Raw genomic sequence first — 20676 nt, 5'->3', positions numbered from 1 at the left:
AATATTTTGGGACGGAGGAGTAATCCGTGTTGGTAAATTAAGAATGTGTAGGGTATTGATCCCAGATATTTGCGTATGAAAAGATAATAATGCTCCAGGAAGACTTTCCGCCATAGAAAAATACAGCAACAACTGTGAAAAATGTTAAATATATTATTTGATACGATTGATAAATTGTTAAAGCGTGGACTTATAAAGTATACGCGGTGAGATTTACTTATGGTTGTCAATAGATTTACGATCCTCCGGCAAGTACTCCTACAACTAGGAATACTGTACATGCGATATCCGCATCGTCTGGTTTTCGCTTTTCGCCCCCCCCCCCCCCCCCCCCCCCCCCCCCGCCGCCGCCGCCGCCGCCGCCGCCGAAACGTGTGCTGCTAGAAGAAGGAAACAAATATCGTAGCAACGAAGAGTTTTCGCAGCCACGCCCTCAGAATACATCGTCGTTGTCGTCATCCGCCTCGGAAAAAATTATTCCAGGCTTCCAGCGTGCCGTGCCATTGCTTCGGCAGTAAGAAGAGTTGGTTGGGGTGGAGCAAAACCCAAGATCGCACCTCCCCGCGTGGCGATGCGTGGAGGAGACGCAGGAGCAGCAGCGGAGGCAGGGTCCCCGCGCTCGCCGGACCTCTACGACCTCTCCGACGACTCCGACTACGCCGCAGCCGCCTCCGACCACACGGTACTGGCCCGCGCCTACGCCCCCCCCACAAGCTCGACGCTCCCCTCGTTTATCTCGGCTTGCTCCCGTGCGCGATTTTGGGGCGGCGCGTGTGGATTGCTCGATTAGGTCACTGGTTCCGTCGGGGCCGGGGGACTTGGATGGCTTTACTCTTGCGTGGGGGGGGGGGGGGGGGGGGTAGAGCTCTAGTTTGTGATGCTAGTCACTGCAGCAGTTTGCCCCCCTCTGTACGCAGCTAGATTGGAGTGGATAGTACATAGTACAAAATCTCTAGAAATTTGTTGGTCTCGTTGTGTGTTCGTGTTGTGGAGATGTGTTTTCCCTTGGGATAGGACTGATGTTTGTTCGGTGATTGAAGGCGATGCGGACGGATTTGGTGGACAGAGGCTCGGATGAGACGGCAAGGATTGACGTGGTTTATGAGAAGGAGCGTGTGACCATCCACCCGACGCAGTATGGCTCTGGCCGGATCAGTGGGAAGCTGCGCCTGTTTCTGCAGCAAGGATCATTGTTCCTGGTGAGGCAATCCAGCTCATCTCCTTGAGTCATTAGTGTTCATATCATATATTCTTCATTTATATCTACATTCCTTTTTTGAAAGGATGGCAAGAGATTTGCTGCAAGTTGTATTACTTTACATCTACATATGTACTGAGAAAATGGAGTAATTTGCTAGAACATAGCGTATAGTGACACTCGCATATAATCAAGTATAGTTCATACTACCATAGTAAACATGTAGTCCCCTCAACATTCTATGAGGACTGAATGAACCTTTGAATTTCTTAGGATGGCAAACACCTTTACTAAATGAACCATATGTTGTTTGGCTTGTGTTATACTATTTTGTTCAGTGTTATATGTGCTAATAGTTAGCCACATGCTTACTCTTAGCTGATATGTTTTGATCAATATTTATGGCAGAGCTGGGAGCCAAATGAAGGAGCCGACTCTTTGTCAACCAGTTCATTTGGTGTTGAAATAGAAAAATGTATGACAGTATAATCTGCTTGTTATTATTGTTAGCCATTCTGGCATTTGGGAATTGAAGGACAGTGATGATGGCTTACTCTCTCAACTTTCTGATCCTACGCAGATAGAAATCTGTACACTATCAAGGCCTTGCCCTTAAGTGATGTCCGCTTCATCCGTAAGCATACCCCAACATTTGGATTGGACTACATAATAATTGTTCTATCATCAGGTGAGATGTTCTAATTTTTTGTTCATCGTATCATTAGTTTGAAATTCCACTTGATTACAGTGGTTCATCCTCTACTTTGTTGATACATGATAGCATTTCTGTTTTTTCTATCTAGATAAATCATTTGATGCACATGCCTGACAGAGTACTAGAGAAAAAGGATCATGTTCGTTTGTCTTACCTACTAACTTCTGCAGGCCTGGCTTTTCCTCCATTCTATTTCTACAATGGCGGAATTCGTGAATTGTTTGCGACATTGAAACAACACGTCTTCATTATCAGGTTTTCTTTTTCGGTTTAATGGTTCTGAATCACAATAATAGTGGTTCATTGTTTCATCATTTATTAATGTCTAAAATAACAGTTGAGTTTCACCATATGGAAAATCAATGATACTTGCACTAAAATAACCGATTTTTCTTTATGCGGGGTCATCCATACAATAAGGCAGCATATTGGTACAATGTGAATCTACACTCAAAGAGATAACTACAAATGCTGAATTAGCAAACTATGTAGGAGGTTTTATTTAATCCTGATTGCGGGGTTTTTTAATTACCTTATAGTATTGTTTGGAAGACCTTCCCCCCTGCTTATATGATTGAAATGTTCTCTCTTCTGTTTTAAGGTCGGATGACGATCCTAATGTTTTTCTTGTCAACGACTTTCAAGATCCTCTTCAGGTGTGTTATCATATTCTAGTCATTTTTCTTGCCAAATAAGCCATTCTCAACTTGTATGAAGTTTGATTCTTGGCAGCTTAAAGAGGTTGTAGTCCTATCTTTCAAATAGTTGTATAGTACCTTCAATAGGAAATCTTTTATTGCCTTCTTTTGGTACAACAGCTGTTCATGAGTTCATCTTTCAAATCTGATAAATTTGAAAATAGTTGTATAGTACCTTCAATAGGAAATCTTTTATTGCCTTTTTTGGTACAACAGCTGTTCAACTTTCAAATCTGATAAATTTGAACTTCAGTCATTCATCATCTGTGATTAACCTAGTCTGTCTTCTAAAGAGTTCTCTTTATGAACAAATGTTTCCCAGTCTGAATACTGACACACATTTCTCCATTTGTGTGGTCACCTTGCAGAAAAGCTTGTCATCCCTGGAGCTTCCAGGAGTGGCCACAGTGGCAAATGCCATGTCACGACAAAATTCACTCAGTTTCACTGGGTCAGTTGATGAGACCAGGCATGGGGCTGATGAAAGACTTGGGGAAGCTTCTAGTATGTCTCAGTATGGCTCAAAGCAAAAGCACAAATCAAATGACCCAGGTCGTGATCTTTCAATTCAAGTCTTGGAGAAATTCTCATTGGTTACAAAGTTTGCACGTGATACTACATCAAGCCTCTTTCGAGACAATAGTGGTGCCCATGGTTATGGACGGCAACAACATGAATATGTCTTTGATAATAAAGCAAGTGATAAGTACAAAAACCAGTATGTAGCACCAGAAAAGGCTTCTATACCCTCAGCTCCACTTGAGGTAATACATCTTGCATTTAATTTGGTAATTATCACCAAAATTATGACTTGTGGAAGAAGTTATTTACTGCACGCAAAATCAATACCAAATGTTTGAATCTATTAATCTTTGAATTTATTTAGTAATGTATCCAAAATTTGGCTTAATTACAGTATTACACTGCCAATTAGGATCAAAGATTCAAGGTAGTTTTATGGTTTGATCTCGAAACTACCTCCGACCATCTAAGTCATCTGCAGGCTTGTAACTTATTTAACTAGAGAATCTACCTGAGATATATTGGCTAGTTGGAGGGTAGTTGCCCCTTAGATAACCAGGGTTCAGCTCTCCTTCTGCATACTAATGCTAGTGTGGAAACATCTCCCCTGGTCAACTTTTTAACTTCAATAGAATATTTAAACAACATTTGCTCACAATTTAGTTGCCCCCCCCCCCCCCAAAAAAAAAAACATGAGCCAACAAAAATTGTTAAGTGAAACCATTAGTCACTGGTTTTTGTCTTCTGACCTTTAATGCTGTTGAAATCTTTAATTGCTTAGCCTTTCATGATTGCAAACACATTCATCAATTTGTGTAATATCAGCTTCTCCACTCCTTTTTCAGTCAGATCCATTGCCTCTGGTATGGGGAAAACAAAGAGATTGCCCATTAAGTGTCGCAGAGGTAATGACTCCTCAATTTCTGATATATCTTTTTGAGTTCTTCATTTCAACATATGTATGTTTTACAAGTCCATGCTGTAGTTCTGTGAACATAGCAGTGTGAATTATTAGTTCTAGATCATAGTTGAGTCCACGTGATACATTAATTGTGAGTTGTGACTACAATGAGATGAGTCAAAGATGAGGTTCCTGGTATATGTATTAGCATAAAGTACTTGCAATCCTTAGGACTACCAAGTTTCTGTTCAATCTTGATATATATATCCCCAGATTCGTGTCCAGCCAAGATTCTAGGGGTGCACAGTTTATTTTTTAACTTCTGGCTTGCATTCTAAGTAAACCTTTAGGACAGTGGTATTCAAATGGAACCATCACCCTGTAATTTTCATATCATGCTTTTACTGGAAGAACTAAATTTTTGGATTCAGTACTCAAATCTTTGATATGAATAATACAAGTGGTGCAGGTAAGACTTGTCCCAGTTTTAAATTTATATTCTATTCTTAATTTCATGGTACATAATCAACAGCCATCTAGCAATATTCCTTTTTAACCATGTTGTCAGTACCTGTTTTCCTCTCTAAATCTTCTGTTATTTGTTTGAAAAAATTTCAACAGTGGACAGCTTTCTTAGATCCTGAAGGTAGAGTTATGGATTCGAAGGCGCTGAGGAAAAAGGTCTTTTATGGCGGAGTCGAACATGTTCTGAGAAAAGAGGTTTATACTTAGCACCTGATCTGATTTTTTGTAACTAGTGAGCATTGCTCTCTATTAAAAATATTCTGATGTTGGACATATAGGTGTGGAAGTTCTTGTTGGGCTATCATGAATATGATTCAACATATGCTGAGAGGGAATACCTTGCTGCCATGAAACGAGCAGAATATGAAGCTATAAAATCTCAGTGGAAGGTTAGTCTGGATGAATTTTAAGAACCTGGAGCTTTTCATGTGACTCTGTTTTGGCCTCTTTGGAGTTTGGAGTCTGGGCATCAGTGGCCACTTTTATTTGGGTCTTCTGCATTTTTTTTATCACTGATTAGGGGTTTCTGGATATATGATATCTGTGAAGTAGAACATGGTTTTCTAGAATGAGCAGCTGTCATTCTTTGGCAGGTTATTTGTGATAGGGACCGACTGCATGCATTTTCAGCTCCTTTGTTTTTGTTGGAACAATCCTTTCACATTTTTGAGCATATATTGCACTTCATTTACTCAATGTATATCCATTATTATTCTTGATACCATCTGCAGAGTATCTCAGCCACCCAAGCTAAAAGATTCACCAAGTTTAGGGAAAGAAAAGGCCTCATTGACAAAGATGTGGTATAAATAATTTTCCTCTTGTCCTCTTTAGTCTTTATTGACATTCCATTTCAATTCTACACTATAATATTCTGGATTACACTGATGCTTTAATATTTTCTCTATCAAGGTGAGAACTGATAGGTCTGTTCCCTATTATGAAGGAGATGACAATCAGAATGTTGTAGTTCTACGTGATATTCTGTTAACATATTCCTTCTACAATTTCGACCTTGGTTACTGCCAAGTAAGTTTTCGTCTTGCACACCGTCCATGTAAAATGGTTAGAACTTTCAATCATTTTAGTGTGAAACATAAATTACACCATGTCACTAGTTTTCTTCTAGTAGTTATGTTAAATTACCTTTTAGGGGATGATGCTTGAATATATGCTTCATTCTCATGCTCTTTTCAGATTGTTGTTTGCTTTTTAATACTAACCCAGTAAATCTAGCTTTTATTTTCATATTTTAAACAATTTATGCTGAACACATTTGCGATTAAGAAGTTCAACTTTAATTTATTTTTAAAAGAAACATGCTCTTGTTTTCCTGAAATGTTGTCCATGATAATTGATATTGTTTATCAATTTCCTGGAACTATACTATAACGTTGGTGTTTATATTGCAGGGAATGAGTGACTTTTTGGCTCCCATACTTTATGTCATGGAGGATGAGTCCGAATCATTTTGGTGCTTTGCTTCCTTGATGGAACGTTTAGGAGCCAATTTTAATCGTGACCAGAATGGCATGCATGCTCAACTACTTGCATTATCCAAGGTATATAATATATTCGCCATGCCAATGTGCTGAGTGAGTAGCTAGTAAGCAGCATCATGTTGCTCCTTCTCAACTCTCCAATGTTATGTGGCAGAGATTCCATTAAGGAGTCACTATCATATCAATGGAATGTTGCTTAGTCTACTTACTAGTGCAAATGTCTAGTTGTTCAAGAGTATCTATTGATTTTGTTTTATTGTTCTCATGTGCATTCATCAGTTTCTTCTCTTCCGATATTGAGATCATGGAAACAAACATTGAGCTTGGCACAAAATATAATTTAAAATTCCTTGGAGCTTTATAATTGAAGTCGTTAAAATCTTAAAACCTTTTCACATGCCATTACATCCAAATGTCAATGGTAATCAGTATGATCGTACCATTGTCTTTGATGAATTCCTAGCTTAGGGCACGCAGCAATTACTTTTGTCCATACACTAATTTATGGATATGCAGTGCTAATTTTTTCGATCTTCATGCTTCAGCTCGTGGAGCTTCTTGATCCTCCATTGCATAACTATTTTAGGCAGAACGACTGCTTGAACTATTTCTTCTGTTTCCGCTGGGTTCTTATACAGTTCAAAAGGTATATTTTCTTGTCTTTCCAAGTTGTAAGTGTTTTGCATATGCATGTGACATGCATCAGTTTGCTATATTTATCACTATGTTTTTGGTTCCTTCATATGTGCCTTGTCCGTAGACAAGAAAAGAATTTTAACAGTGTCCCACAACCAAATTATGTAACATGTAATTGTGCCCCCCCTCCAACCAAAAAAAAGGTACAAAAAAACTCTATTTTCTTTTTTTTTAACAACACAGGCGAGTTGTGTGCCTTTGTAAGATCCTAAGAGGCAAAAAAAAAGAAAGAAAGAAAACATCGCCTCAGCCACTCAGAAGAAACTAAGCAAGACTTTGTAGCCCATTGACACCTTTTGCAATCCACAGTTGTGCTTCATCAGCAATCTCTCTGAGCACCATTTGAACTCTAGGGAAAAGGCACACACTATCATTACAATGAAGCTAAACTGCTGCTGAGAAGTAGGGTCATATTTCACCAAACAGCCCAGCATCATTTCTTCGGAATTCATATCAGTTGGGCAGGATGACTTACATTAACTCACCTGCTCTCAGCAAAGTGAAACTATTTGTTGGTAATGCCAGTGCATTCCAGCTATTATCTATCTTACCTGGCAAAGCATTGACCAGTGTCCATCAATCATGATGTATTGATTTTAGTAAATTTAGATAATTAACTTCATTTAGAAATACTGACTTGGTTTTTCTGCACCCAATTGTAATCATTCTGAGTTCAGACCTGATCTAACCACTTGACAGTTTGTAAAAGGTAGTCTAGTTTTTTGTTTCTTTTTTGTCTAGCATCGGTCTATCCTTTTCACAATATGTTCTGTTAGCTAAAATGAATTTTACAGGAGATTGATTTAATCAGTAAATCCCAAACAGTTATTACTTAGTTGGATTGATGAAAATGTGCCTTAGCAGTCAGTCATCAGTTATCATTTTTCCCCCCCTAATATACCCCTATTTCTGATGGATTGCAGGGAGTTCAGTTTTGACCAGGTCATGCTCTTATGGGAAGTTTTGTGGACCCATTATTTGTCAGAACACTTCCACTTGTACTTGTGCGTAGCAATCTTGAAGAGATACCGTCAGCGTATAATCGGGGAGCAGATGGACTTTGATACCCTCCTCAAGTTCATCAACGAGCTCAGTGGTCAGATCAATCTTGACCGGGCTATCCAGGATGCTGAGGCATTGTGTACTATTGCAGGAGAAAACGGGGCATCTTGTATTCCACCTGGAACCCCACCTTCAATGCCCATTGAGACCGATGGTGGCCTCTACGTGCAAGAAGATGAGGTTTTATGAGATTTCACCGGTCACATTAGAAAATAAGTGCACAGAAGCATCTCATCAGTGTCTATCCGGTACTGGTTTCATGTATGTCATAAATTTGATGAGTTGTAAGTTTATACCAATGGAGGAATTATAAAGTCTTAGCGTTGTGTGTATATAATCCCTCGACCCTCGTTAAGCCTGTAATTGACACTTGCTTTCGCTGAATGGATACAGGTTATCTATGGGACCCTGGTTTTGCCGCATCTAAATTCTGCCAGCCAACCCTAACTGGTGATGTTGGCAGGCTTGTGTTGCCAGTCCCTTTGTTCCAGCTTAATTGCTCCTTTTTTTACTTCCTACTGTGTGCTTTAGGCTCTTCCAATTGAAGCGAAGATGATATTATAGCCAGGGTTTGTTACGGTATCTCCCTTGGAACTCTACAAGTGGTGGCACACCTTGGTATAATTATTTCTTAATTTTGTTCTGAAAAGCAAGATTCTGTACAGAAAAGGGCAAGTGCAATATTCTTGTTGAACTGTTCGGGTACAGATGCCTGACTCAATCTTCCTCTTGACGAACATGAAGGCTAGGAATTTGTATTGAAAGCCTGCCGGTGTTGCCAGCTCTAGTTCTGGACATCCTGGTGACGGGAGCTTGGATGCTTACTTCCACTAGCCCCGTGGCAAAATAATTTGGTCGAGGAATGCGGCTTGAGAGAACATTTTGCAATGATGATTGCTATCGGGAGACAATACAATTTGGCGTGCCCGTTTGCGCATAAGACTAGTTGTGGGACATAGCAACTGGGAAAGATTAGTTGTCTTGCAGTTGCAGGGGGGTTGTGATTTAAAACCTTCGGTCTCAGGACCTTGTGATTTGGTTCAATACCTAAATGACGAGCGCACCCAGCTGTTGAAATTGAAACTAAGCAAAAATTCTTTTCAAGCCTAGTACACTTTTGCCCCAGTAACACGGAAAAAATCACACGAGCGTTGACAGGAATTTGCACCGAAACTTGTGAACGGCACCAGGCCCACGGCCACGAGCCAGATGCCGCGCGTGGTTTGAGGAGCAAAGTGGAATCTTGGGCTGGATCTCTCGGTCTGTCCAGGCGACAACACGGTAACTATCCATCGGTCCATCCATGAACACGAGCCCCGGCATCAAGAAGCAATCAAGCACGACGCCAAGACACGATTAGATCCCTCGGGTCCACGAGACATTCTCTCTGCCGTTCACTTGGCTTTTGTCGTGGTAAATGAGCAAAGCAAGCAAGCGAGCGAGCATACGTGCAAGTGCCCTTTTTTACTTTCGTGAAGAAGACGGTGGACTTCGTGAGGTTGGTCGCCATGGAAATGATCAGAGAAGCGAGCGCAGGCAAGAACTCCATCCATGGCTGCCTCTTGCTCACGCTCAGCTTGGACTTCTGCTGCGTCGCCGTCGTTAGCCGGTGGGCAATGGCTATTAGGCTATCTGCCTTTCCGTCGTCGCCGTCGTCAGATGAGCTGACGTGCAGAGTTCGTTCAGGGAGTAATGATAGTGCTGGAGATGTTGCAGACTTGCAATGAATCCACAATGATGTTCAAAAGATAATACGCTGATCTACTTGCGTGTATAACGAATTGTTAGTGGTTTTATCCGTGAGCTTCCACCTTGAAAGACAACTTTTGCTTCAGTTGATTGTATATACAATATACTAGCTTGGGAGTATTATTGAAAAAGCGTGGATAAGAGAAAGAGCGGCACATTCCAAGGCAGTCCTTAATCCAAGGACGTCTGCTGAGGTGCGCACTCGTGCAAAGCTTGTAGTAGCAACTGAACTCTACTTTCTGAAATCCGACAGTGCCATACTTGTAGATACAACTTGCACCAAAAGGTCACCATGCACTCTGAATTCCCAGAACTTTTTGCTCAGCGTTGCCCAAACAATTCGACCAGCAGAGTACCGGTACCCTTGCAAGCAGATGAGATGAGCATTTGATGATTGGATACCACTGAGCATCCCACTGAGTTCATTACGACATAGTGACAGGTCCAGACACAGTGATTAGGGAAGAGATTAGAGTAGAGCCCAAAGTGAACGGTGACGACGCGGGCCATGGAACTGGGTGGGGATACCGGAATGTTACCAGCTGCTGCTGCTTCCTCCTTTTCGCTCTCTTGTGGAATGTGCATTCAAGATTGGACGGCGAGGTATAGTGTTGTTGCATGTGCAGAATTCCACTTCTGCAAAAGGGAGCTGCTACTCCAAGTCGTGCGAATATTTAGTGCCTACTTCTAGCACTTGTCTCTGGTTTCGAGTAGGCTGCGACGCCAGGCCTACCCTGATGTACGCTGATTTGAGGTCTGTCGGCCACGACAATATGCTGTGATGTCTGAACCCTGAAGTAGCACAAACTTTTGTACACATCTGATCATCTCTAAAACAAGCCGTTTCATACCGTGCATCCTTCCCAATTTGTATTCAGCTACTTGTACACATGCTGGTGGGGAAACTTGAGTTATTGGTTTTAAGTTTAAACTTGAACTAGGCCTCGCAACTGAATTTCAAATCTCCCCCGTCCAAACCCTGAACATGCCTCAAATTCCCATCGAGAAAGGGTGCCCATTTCTCAACCCGACAGCGTCGAATGCGTGCGGTCGCCGTCTCTCGCCATCCCCAGCTCATCAGCGTCCCCCACTACAATTTTCGGCGGGGCGCAACAAGATATGACAGGCGGGGCCCACGCGGCCGGGCAAAAACGAACCAAGCGTGCGAGCAGGCAGCTTTACGCGCTGCGACGCAATGATGCGTGCGCGGGAATATCTCGGGCCGTTGGCGCCTCATTTAAGAAACGATTATTATCGCTTGGGCTTTGAAAGCTTTTCCTTTTTCCAGGCGCGTACTAGGCCTTTAGGCTAACAGTTTAAAGATCCAACTGGTCTCTCCGTGGCCCAACAACCTGGGCAGTCCTCATGACATTCCTTGGGCCATGCCAATCGCCACGCACTCGCCTGGCCCACCTGGTCCCTTCCCTTCCTGCCTGCCTTTCTTGCCCAGCCGGCGAAACGCATAAAGCCGGCAACGGCATGGATGAAAAGAAGAAGAAAAGCGAGGAAAAGGGTGGTGCCATTGCTAAGCCCTAATGATGAGGAATAAGTGGCAGAATTACTCGGGATTTGTAAAATGTAAAGGACCCTTTCAGTTGCGCCTACTTTAGAATATAAAAGTTATTCAGGCTCCATGGTCTCAAATAGTCCTTTTGTTGGAAAGAGAGGAATAATAACAATCGATGATGTATTGTCTAGGGTCGTAGAGGAGATTATGTCTTGGTACCCGGGCGGGTACAAACAGTTGGAGTTAGCGGTAGCCGCTCTAGGCAGGCTCACAGGTCGCGCAACAATTACGGTGTAATAATCTTTTGTATTTGTGTCAGGCCGGCTCCTTTCTGCAGTCAAGCCCTCTTGTAACACATTCTTCTTCCTCTTAATGAAAAACGTGCTCAGGCACGGTCGCGAAAAAAATAGTCCTTTTGTCTTTTGATTAAGCTAGAGCGAGAGGACCATGTTCTTGAACAGTTGTAAAATATTGCAGTTCAGTTGGTAGAGTACAGGGCTTTGCAACCTGCCAAATTCCTTTCGGATATCATTGCGCAATTCTCGTTTCAGTAGTGCCAGGTTGAGCCGTTCTGAACATCATTGCAGATACTTAGTGAAGTCTGATGATGATAAAGGAATACTGTACTGCAAATTAACAAGGACAAAGGAATGGAATATACTTGTACATCAATCATGATGCAGGAATAGGAATCCACTAATTAGAGGTCCTATGCGTCAGGTTTGGTACATCAAAATCTCTATAGTTTTATCACAAGTTGTTCTTCAGAAAGAATGAAAGAAAAAAAATCTTCTAATCATCTTCTCTACTGCACCCCACGAGGCAAGGGCGAAAGGAACGGATATATCCAGTCCTATTTTGCCAGTGTTATATAGAAGCGCAATACTAGATAGTAGTAATTATTAACGGTTTGTCAAAAAGAAAATAAATGGAGAGAGAAACGAAGTTCAGAGTTTGACTGATGAGAAACATGATAAGGAGTTGAATCTGACTCAGCCGGTGCAACTTGTATAGATGTATAACAGTACGATAAGGTGTCAATTTCAATAAATCTCTCCTTTTTGGAAGAATAGATACAACAAAATTTAAGCGTTCAGTCGCATCACACTTATGGCATACAGTATTTGGCGGTATAATTTCTGTTGAACAATTAACGGCTCAAAGAACCTACACTGCACCATCACGTTCTCAATATCATCTCCATCTTATTATGCAGCAGAGGCACTGATATTATTCCCAATTTTTCTAATCCATTTGATCACATAACCAAAGAGAAAGATGATCCCCAGCCTACGTATCTAGAACCACACCACCTCACACCAAAAACTAATCACCCAAAGTTTTAAGCCATGTAAGTGATCAGTAGTAGCATTGTACATACACCATTGCCAAGACCCCCAAATTACATGGAACACAACTACGCAAAAGCCCAACCAGATTACGCATGCATGGTTACATACAAAGGGGGGGATGCAAGCTGAAGCGTCGTCTCCGGCGGCGATCAGACTCGTAGCAGGTAGATGCTGAGCTCGGGCCCGCCGCTGCCGTCGGGGTTCATCATGTAGAACGCCTCCGAGTCCCTGGAACCCACCACGCGCTCGAACCTGGCGCGCATGTACATCAGGTCGCCCTCCGCGGCGCCGCCGCCGGAGACGTCGTCGGGGAGCACGCCGGCGCCCACGGACACGGGCTCCACCGCGCCCAGCACCCGCCACTCGTCCGCGCCGCACTCCCGGCGCACCGCGAACCCGCACTTGCGGCCGTTGCAGTACGCGCGCCACGTCGGCTCCTCCAGCAAACCCCGCCGCTTCTCCCCTGCGTACATTTTTTTTTCCCTTTGGCGTGTCATTGGTTGATCCGGGTGCAGAAATGAAGTGTCGAAGTGGCAGTGACTCGGTGTGACGTGGTGTGCACGTACCGGCGGCGAGCGGCGTCTTCTCGCACTCGAGCGCGAGGCGCACGAGGCCCGAGGACATCTCCCGGACGAGCGCGCCGGTGGAGTAGGCGGCCATCTCCACGAGAAGCACGGGCGGGGAGCGCGGGTCCGTCTGCAGCGCGACGTGCACGCGCCCGCGCCGGCGGCCGAAGATGGTGCCCGTCACGCAGGAACCCAGCTGCCGGCGCCGGCGCCGGTGCGTGATCGCCGCCAGGAACGCCGCCCGCAGCCGCGCCAGCGCGTCCGCGCGCTTCCTTGACGACGGCGACTGCTCGGAGGACCCCTCGTCGGCCGCGGTCGCCCCCTCGGCGGGCTCGTCACCCTTGCTGTCTTGTCCGGCGGCGCTCGTCCCGCCGCCGCGCTGCGGCGCCGGCTTGCCAGAGCCCTTCTTGTGCAGCCACGGGAAGCTCCCTCTCCCGGCGCCGCTCGTCACGGAGGCGGCGGCGGCCCTCGAGCTCGGGAGCGGCAACGGGGAGGCCGCGCGGAAGGCTCTCGCCATGGCGACGGGACGGATAAGCTCAGCCCCTCTAGAGCTCGATCAGCTTCCACGCTGCGTGGCGTGCGTGCGCGCGGCGCGTGATGGCAATAATGAGCGCGCTAGTATTTGATGGGCTTCGCCTAGTGGTGGCGGAGCCGGAGGCGAAGTGCCGCGACGCTTTAAGGCGGTTGGCAGGCGGAAGGCTGGTGCACGCGCGAGGCGCGGCGCGGCGCGGCCCCGAGCGCTTTTGGCAAAGCGGCGGGGCGGCCGCGGGCGCTGGCCGCTGGGGACGCCTCTGCCTAGCGGGCGGCCGGCGTCCAACGCGCTGGCGGTCTGGCTCGGTCGAGACGTGCGCGAGGAGAGGAGACGCCGCACCCGCACCGACCGGGCGGGCAGGGCGCGTGTGGACGGGGGGGAAGTGGAACGGGCGCGCGGCGCGCAGGTACTCGTGCGGCGGCGGCAGATGGGAGAGGGCGTCGGGCACGGCCGCTGGCCGCACGGGCCGTGTCGCCGTGTCTGGCCCGGACAGTCTGGGACGCTGGGTCATGGTTGACGCTGACACAGGTGGGTGTTCGTACCACACTCCACCTAGCTTGTACCACCAAGTAAGCGCTACTGTTGCTTGGTTGCTCTTCTTGGTCTTGGTACAATACTACGATGCTCCTAGTGCTGCTGCTTGAGGTTGGTTGTAGCTGCTGTGCAAGTGAAACCTGGAACGCGAAGGTCCAGCGGGCAGGTGTGAATGTGATTCTGTCATCCATCAGCATCACTCCATCACTTGTTCGATCACAGGTTGGTAGCAAGCAACCACCGGTTCACGCTCTGTGCCGACGTGGTGAAGTTCAGCTTCTGTTCACCTGCAGAGCCGCAGCTGCTCCAGCAGGAGACAATCGAGAGCCATCAAAAGCCCAGCGCAGAGAAGCATTTTCCCAGGTGAGACGTCGCAGCTTTCACGGCCGGATCACGAGCAGGAGCAAGCTCTTCAGTTGTGGCCGCGGCGGTCCCCCGTAGCCCAGATGCATGCCGTCGTCCGCCGGAAGCGGAAGGATGTTGACGCAAGGAGGGAAGCGGCATAAATGACGGCCACCCGCTTCAGCGGCGCCGGGTCAAGGGTTCGTCCGTGCACGTAAAGGCGGCGAGCACTGGCAGTGGCCTGCGAACTCGTCACGGGCCCTGCTAGGCCTCGGCCGCTACTCCATCGGGGGCAGCGGCCATGTCGCCGGCTCGCCGCCCCTAATGATCCGCGGCAACCGTGGCCGTCCCCTCCCCGCCCCTCATGATCCGCGGCAACCGTGGCCGTCCCCTCTCTGCCTCCCGCGCGGCGGCGGAGGTACAGAGATCGTGCCGTCATTTGCATGCAGCCCGCGTGGTTGTGGACGCCGCTGCTATGCCGGGTGTCATGCCCGTGGGCTCGGGATTTTGCGTGGGCCGGCAGGCCAAAACTTTAGCAAGCGGCAATATGAACGAATTTCCTGGTCTCCATGATCCATAGGCAGCACATCCGCACGCTCGAAGTCGAGCGCACAAGAAGGCGCCGATTCTATTCATCACGAGAGCAGCTGCGCGCTGGCACGTCGCAGAAGCCGACCGCCCAGCCCCGCCGCGCTGTGCTGCTGCTGTTGTGTGTGTGTGTGTGTGTTGAGGCTGTTACGCGCTTGCGCTTCATATTACGCATGCGCTTTCTAATACTGCCGCACAAAACATCACCTGGACATATAGAATAATTCTATGCAATTCAAGTTCAAATAAGAAACTTATATTTTCTACTCCAATTGTCCAATCAAATTTCAGTTGCACCGTTATGTTCCAGGTCTTCAAATCTAGATTACATTTTTCAATATAGTATTTTTGTTTGAGAACATTTATGGAGAACTTTTGGTTAAACATTTATAGAAGTCCAAAACATTTTTTCAGAACACTTTAATCTGAATCGAATACAATCTAATTTTTTAGTAACATTTGTTCTAAAATGTTTCATAGCACTCTGAAATGTTCGAAATATTCTAAAACAATCTTTTCATAATTTTTTTGGAACTTTTTGTGCAAAAAATTTATTTTCTCGGAACACTTTGAAAAAAAACTGAAGCAAATAGCAGGCCCTCTCATTAACATTTGCACCTCCAATTAGCTCAATGGGTTGGATCCCTGGCTCCCGCTCGCGCGTGCTGGCACGCAACCCGCGCGCCCCGCCTACTCGCTCGATGCTTTTGTGATGCAATCCTCTAGAATCGCTTAAAGCGATAAATAGATGCCCGGGGTCCGCGGGGTCTCCGAGGACGCCTCGCCTCCTCATGGTGGGGATGCTTCAGAGCGGAGGTCACATGTACACCACCCTTGGCACCGGCCGCAAACCCTTCCTCTGGCTCCCTAATGGTCAGGGCGGTTTGCGCCGGCCGCACATCGGCGCCGAGCAGGTCCACCCGAGGAGGACTGAAGCGCCCCGATCTGAAGATCAAGGCTAAACCATGTATTATTTACCGAATTAAGTCTCCGGCACAATACATGTTACATCAAGTGGAGTCCAGAGTCATACAGAGCTTTATTTAACACGTGCATGAGGAATAAAGTGACAACACAAAGCAACACAGAACAACCATAGGATAACAACTAACATAACGACATACAGGACTAGCTCTTCATCCATCACGGCTCCACTCGAAAAGTTTGGGTGCGGACACGATCTACTCGCAGTCTTCCGGCACAAAGTCATGATCCTCTAGAGAAAAATCAACAAGGGTTGAGTACAAGAGTACTCAGCAAGCTCCACCTCGCCCTACGGGAGGGGAAATGACATGCACGACGCACATTAAGCACAATGCATTAGCAATGTAACTAATGGTACGCAACTCTTCCCGACACAAACCACAGTAGGTAGCTCTCTAGTTGTCAGGACCACACCGTAGCCTGTCCATACCGTGGACACGGACCATTCAAATGGATTATACACTCTGCAGAGGTCGTACACTGTACCCACACGTTCGACTGCCCGAACGGACAACCGACATAGCCGACACCCAGCCGTGGTCTCGCCCCAGCCCGGCCGCACAAACCCTCGGGCCCTGACCCCAATGGTGTATACCCGTAAACCATCCCTGCGACCGTCAGGCTAACCAGTGGGATTAGCCTAAGTCCGGCCCATACCGGAACCTGTGGTCGTACTAAAGTAAGCTAGGTGAGATGTCAAAACAACTCGGTCCTTATAGTTCACCAGGGCAGCAACCATCCCTCAACATGTCAACTCGAGCCTACCACCACGGTAGCACTCACCTGCCAGTCTACCACCACGGTAGCGCCGGCTCCAGCATACCCAGCTGCCCTGGTCTCAGCCAAATCCCTTCGTATCCTAGTCTCAGCTCTGGATATGCATGACTACTCAGATGCATGCATGAGCACACTCAATCACTCAAGTACTGGTATATGTAATCGATCCTAGACCAGGCTACAGCTAAACGTCCTCACATGGATGCAACCGCTCACGTAGGGGTCGATGAAACTTGCCTTCGCTTGCGTACGCGTCGTCGGCGACGGCGGCTTTCTGCTCGTGGTACAGGTCTTCTGGCTCCTTGGCAGGCTCCTCCTCAGTCACTCCGTGATCTACGAGCGAAAACGGCACAACCGGCAAACAAACGCAAGCAAACAATAAAATAAACTCAAATGGAGATGAAAATAGGAGGAATAGATAGTATATGATTTGAGGAGAGTTTAGGAAAAAGAGTTACGTGAAAAGGAGTTGATATGAAGGATATATTGAGTTTACAGTATTGGTTGGTAGAATGATTTGGATTAAGTGCTCACGGTCTGGTGGGTGTTTTGGGCCTTTATTAGTGTTGTGGAGTTAATGGTCGGGGGAGCTGCCTGCCATCTCACATTAGCGCGGAACAGCTCGAGGAAGAGGGCCAACTGTTGGAGCTTCGTCTCGTGACTGAGCTGGGCTCGGGAGGAGTGGTTAAGCTAGCGGAGCGAAGCGGCTCGGTGTGCTTGGGCTGGTGACGGGGCTCGTCACGGCCTCGCTCCTTTTATAGGCGAGGAGAGCAACAGTGGCGTTGCGCAGGGACGGGCGACGGCGTGGGCTGAGGCAGCTCGTTGTCAACGCGAACAGTGGCAGCGCTGAATTCGCGAGCGTCGAGATGGCGAAGCCGGCGAGGGTGCTGCAGCGGCGTGGGCGAGGTGGGGGTGGGCGGCACGGCGTGATGCCGGCGGCAGTGCGCGGTCCCGTCGTGGGGCCGGCGTGTCGCGCGTGCGCGAGCGAGAGCGAGTGGGTGAGGCGGTTCGGCGGAAAAAATCTCGGCCGGCACTGTGCGTGGCGACCCCGATTTATAGCGAAGTGAGTGCTGCCATGACGGGTCATTTCAAGGTCAATGGTGTGGGTACTCTGTGGCTTCCAGGGAATGATGAAGTTATGGCAAAGGAGGTAGGCGCTGTCATGATTGTCTGTGAATTATGGCATGGTACGGTGACTCGAGAGGCTTTTATGGAAAGCTGCGTGCGTGATTTTTGTCGTAGGTGCAAGCATGCGTATGCTGGTTACTAGAGGGAACGAATGTACTAACGCAAGGCAAGAGTATAAAATAGTTTGCCTAGTAATTGTGTAATACCTCATATGACGTTAGTATTATTTGACGTTACTAGTTAAATTGCAACATAAGTTTTATTTTAGTGATTGTTGGAAATTGAGGTGGCCCTACTAAGTTGGGGATCTACACCAACTCACTTCAGAGTCGGTCAGCTTCTAGTTACTTAGTGTACCGGGTCCTTTTGACGGCAGAGCCGCCTTTTGCTTCCGGGAGGCAGAGCCTACCAACAGATGAAGCTGGCTTCCGGGTGGCAGAACCAACCTTCGATGAAGCCCAGACCCTTTTGTGATCCCGGGTGACAGAGCCAACCTTCGATGAATCACAACTTATACACTAAGTGCTAAGCTTAACCGGGAGACTAACACTTATAAAGACGCTTATCTTATTTGAGCAACAAAGGAACACACACCTAGCATACTCTACCTATGCTCACTTCTACCATGCTCTTGGATGTGTGTGGGATGGAGTGGAGTAGTATGGCATGGAAAGGGATGACACCCTCCTTATATAGGCACCCATACCCTCTTGGATGAGTGACACATGTCACACTCTAGGAAGTTCCCTATAAATATCTAAGTTCCCTACAAATATCTATTTCTAGAAAATTCTAAATTTTACTATGACAAGAAAATATCCAAGCTTCATGTCTTCTTATGATTCTTGTGGAACATTCTAGAACCTTGTCATGGTGAACAAAATTATGCCATGGTTTATCCTTATTTTTATAGAACCTTCTAGGAGTTTGCATTATATATTTCAACACTCCCCCTTAATCATGATGAAAACTGGGATGTTACAAGGACCCTCCATGCGCTCCCGCCTCTCGCGAGTGCTAAGATCGCATAAGGGCTTCGCTCCCTCGGGTGGGTCGATCATGTCCTGTTTGTCGATCCCGAGCCCCTCCAAGTAGCTCTCAAGCCGCTGGGTGCCAAAGTTGCCCTTTAGACCGATTGGCCTTCAGGGACATGATGTGGCCCTTCAAGTTGTTAACGAGGTCGGTATCTAGGGGGTAAACATTTTAATGAGCATAGGGGCATATGCCCCCACGTTTATGGGGTTTCTCAAGTCAGGAGCCATACCTCCCTACTCCGAGTTCCTCCTCTCCTTGCTCCAGTACTACTACATTCACCTAGCTCATCTCACACCAAATTCAATTTGTCATCTATCCACATTTTTGGGGTTTCTCAAGTCAGGAGCCATACCTCCCTACTCCGAGTTCCTCCTCTCCTTCCTCCAGTATTACTACATTCACCTAGCTCATCTCACACCAAATTCAATTTGTCATCTATCCACATTTGTTTACATTCACCTAGCTCATCTCACATTTGTTTATTTGTGTGAGCAATTTCTCGGTGTCACTCCTTGTCTCGAGCTCTTCCGCTCTCTCTACGTTCTCCGCGATGTAGGAGGTAGTGCCCCCACTGGAAGCTGCTACCTCCGGCTCCGCGACTCCACCCAGTACATTTCGCTCAAGATGCGCAACAAGATGCTCGCCTGCGGATGAGGGTGGGGGCATATGCCCCTATGCTCATTAGAATGTTTACCGTCTCCATCCTCCAGGTGGCAGCCGTCGGGCTCCATCTGCAGGTAATGATCACCAGCTGACGGCAACAATGACATGAGTTCCGACATCTGCATAGAGGACCCAAAACACAAAGACACGAGTTCCGACGCACAACTGCAAGAGCGTCGTCATGAAGACATCGCCATCGAGCTTTTTCCAATCGGTGTCCAAACCAACGATCATGCAGCGTTTTGGTGGGATACCTCGAATTTCTTCAAGAAACCTCGACGCCACTGCCTCGTCACATGTTAAGTCGTGCCGAAGAGCTTCCCCTCAATGAAACCCATTGATGCCTGGACTGCTTGGGACTGGTCGGCGTGGTGTGCAAGCGCTTCTTCTCTGAAGATGAATCTTGAGGCCAATCATCCCACGACCTGCAGACCATGATCTGTGACGCCCGTGTCCAACTATTGTAGCCACAACCTCCTCTCACGTTCTTCGGAGTTGAAGCTTGCGGCTCATCCCACCAAGACGTTATTTGCGGCGGTCTGAAGGCGGTCACTCTCTCGGTGACATGGCCGCCCGCAGTGGCCGTCGGGTCGAAGTTCCGGGCGCAAAGCATCATTGTGCCAGTTGCCATAACGGAACCTTCCACGTCGGACCTAGAGGCTTACTCGACGCCGTGGCCGCCCGTGGCTGCCCCGGCCATCATCGTTGTGGGAGCAGTTGGTGGCTCATGCTCGTCGACAACGACAATCTCAATCTTGGGAGCCTAGGTCGACATGGACGGCTACCGCCGCCGCCGCCACCCCCAGCCGCCGGCGACCGCCCCCCACCAACCACCCTTGGACGGCGTGCAACAGGTGTTGTAGGCCCGTCGACAGATGAGGGTGGGGGCATGTGCACTATGCTCATTAGAATGTTTACCATCTCCATCCTCCGGACGGTGGCCGCCGGGCTCCATCTGCAGGTAATGGTCACTAGCGGACGGCACCAATGAGCGAGCATATGTCATGTTGACCTTGAAAACTGGGAGATCAGCCATGGGGGCCGACGGTGATGGAGGTGGAAGAAGATGACGAGCAGGGAGAGAGGGCGAGAGCGCAAGG

The 20676-nt window shown here is 47.3% G+C and overlaps 2 protein-coding genes across 2 annotated transcripts; one reads left to right on the top strand and one right to left on the bottom strand.

The window, feature by feature from the left end:
• Positions 1-350: 350 nt before the first annotated feature.
• On the top strand, positions 351-8243 carry LOC120649849 (TBC1 domain family member 15-like). Its single transcript, XM_039926761.1, has 15 exons — positions 351-682; positions 1041-1199; positions 1607-1673; positions 1779-1886; positions 2084-2168; positions 2515-2569; positions 2980-3375; positions 3979-4038; positions 4656-4754; positions 4838-4948; positions 5291-5362; positions 5472-5588; positions 5972-6121; positions 6607-6707; positions 7681-8243. The coding sequence occupies exons 1-15, from the start codon at positions 572-574 to the stop codon at positions 8006-8008; spliced, it is 2019 nt and encodes a 672-aa protein (XP_039782695.1). The 5' UTR covers positions 351-571; the 3' UTR covers positions 8009-8243.
• A 4017-nt stretch (positions 8244-12260) lies between these two features.
• LOC120649842 (protein MIZU-KUSSEI 1-like) lies at positions 12261-13762 on the bottom strand. The gene is made up of 2 exons (XM_039926749.1): positions 12994-13762; positions 12261-12890 (listed from the first exon to the last, which is right to left on the bottom strand). The coding sequence occupies exons 1-2, from the start codon at positions 13508-13510 to the stop codon at positions 12577-12579; spliced, it is 831 nt and encodes a 276-aa protein (XP_039782683.1). The 5' UTR covers positions 13511-13762; the 3' UTR covers positions 12261-12576.
• Between the last annotated feature and the right edge of the window lie 6914 nt (positions 13763-20676).

Source organism: Panicum virgatum, chromosome 1K (genome assembly GCF_016808335.1).
Source record: "Panicum virgatum strain AP13 chromosome 1K, P.virgatum_v5, whole genome shotgun sequence".
NCBI lineage: Eukaryota > Viridiplantae > Streptophyta > Magnoliopsida > Poales > Poaceae > Panicum > Panicum virgatum.
Note: the sequence above shows the minus strand (reverse complement) of the source record. Positions and strands in the feature narration are given on the sequence as shown.

Coding starts and splice junctions, on each gene's coding strand:
- LOC120649849 (XM_039926761.1), top strand. CDS start 572: ATGCGTGGAGGAGACGCAGGAGCAGCAGCGGAGGCAGGGTCCCCGCGC. Junction 1,674..1,778: donor TGGTGTTGAAATAGAAAAAT/GTATGACAGTAT, acceptor GATCCTACGCAG/ATAGAAATCTGTACACTATC. Junction 2,169..2,514: donor CAACACGTCTTCATTATCAG/GTTTTCTTTTTC, acceptor TTCTGTTTTAAG/GTCGGATGACGATCCTAATG.
- LOC120649842 (XM_039926749.1), bottom strand. CDS start 13,510: ATGGCGAGAGCCTTCCGCGCGGCCTCCCCGTTGCCGCTCCCGAGCTCG. Junction 12,891..12,993: donor GAAGACGCCGCTCGCCGCCG/GTACGTGCACAC, acceptor AAATGTACGCAG/GGGAGAAGCGGCGGGGTTTG.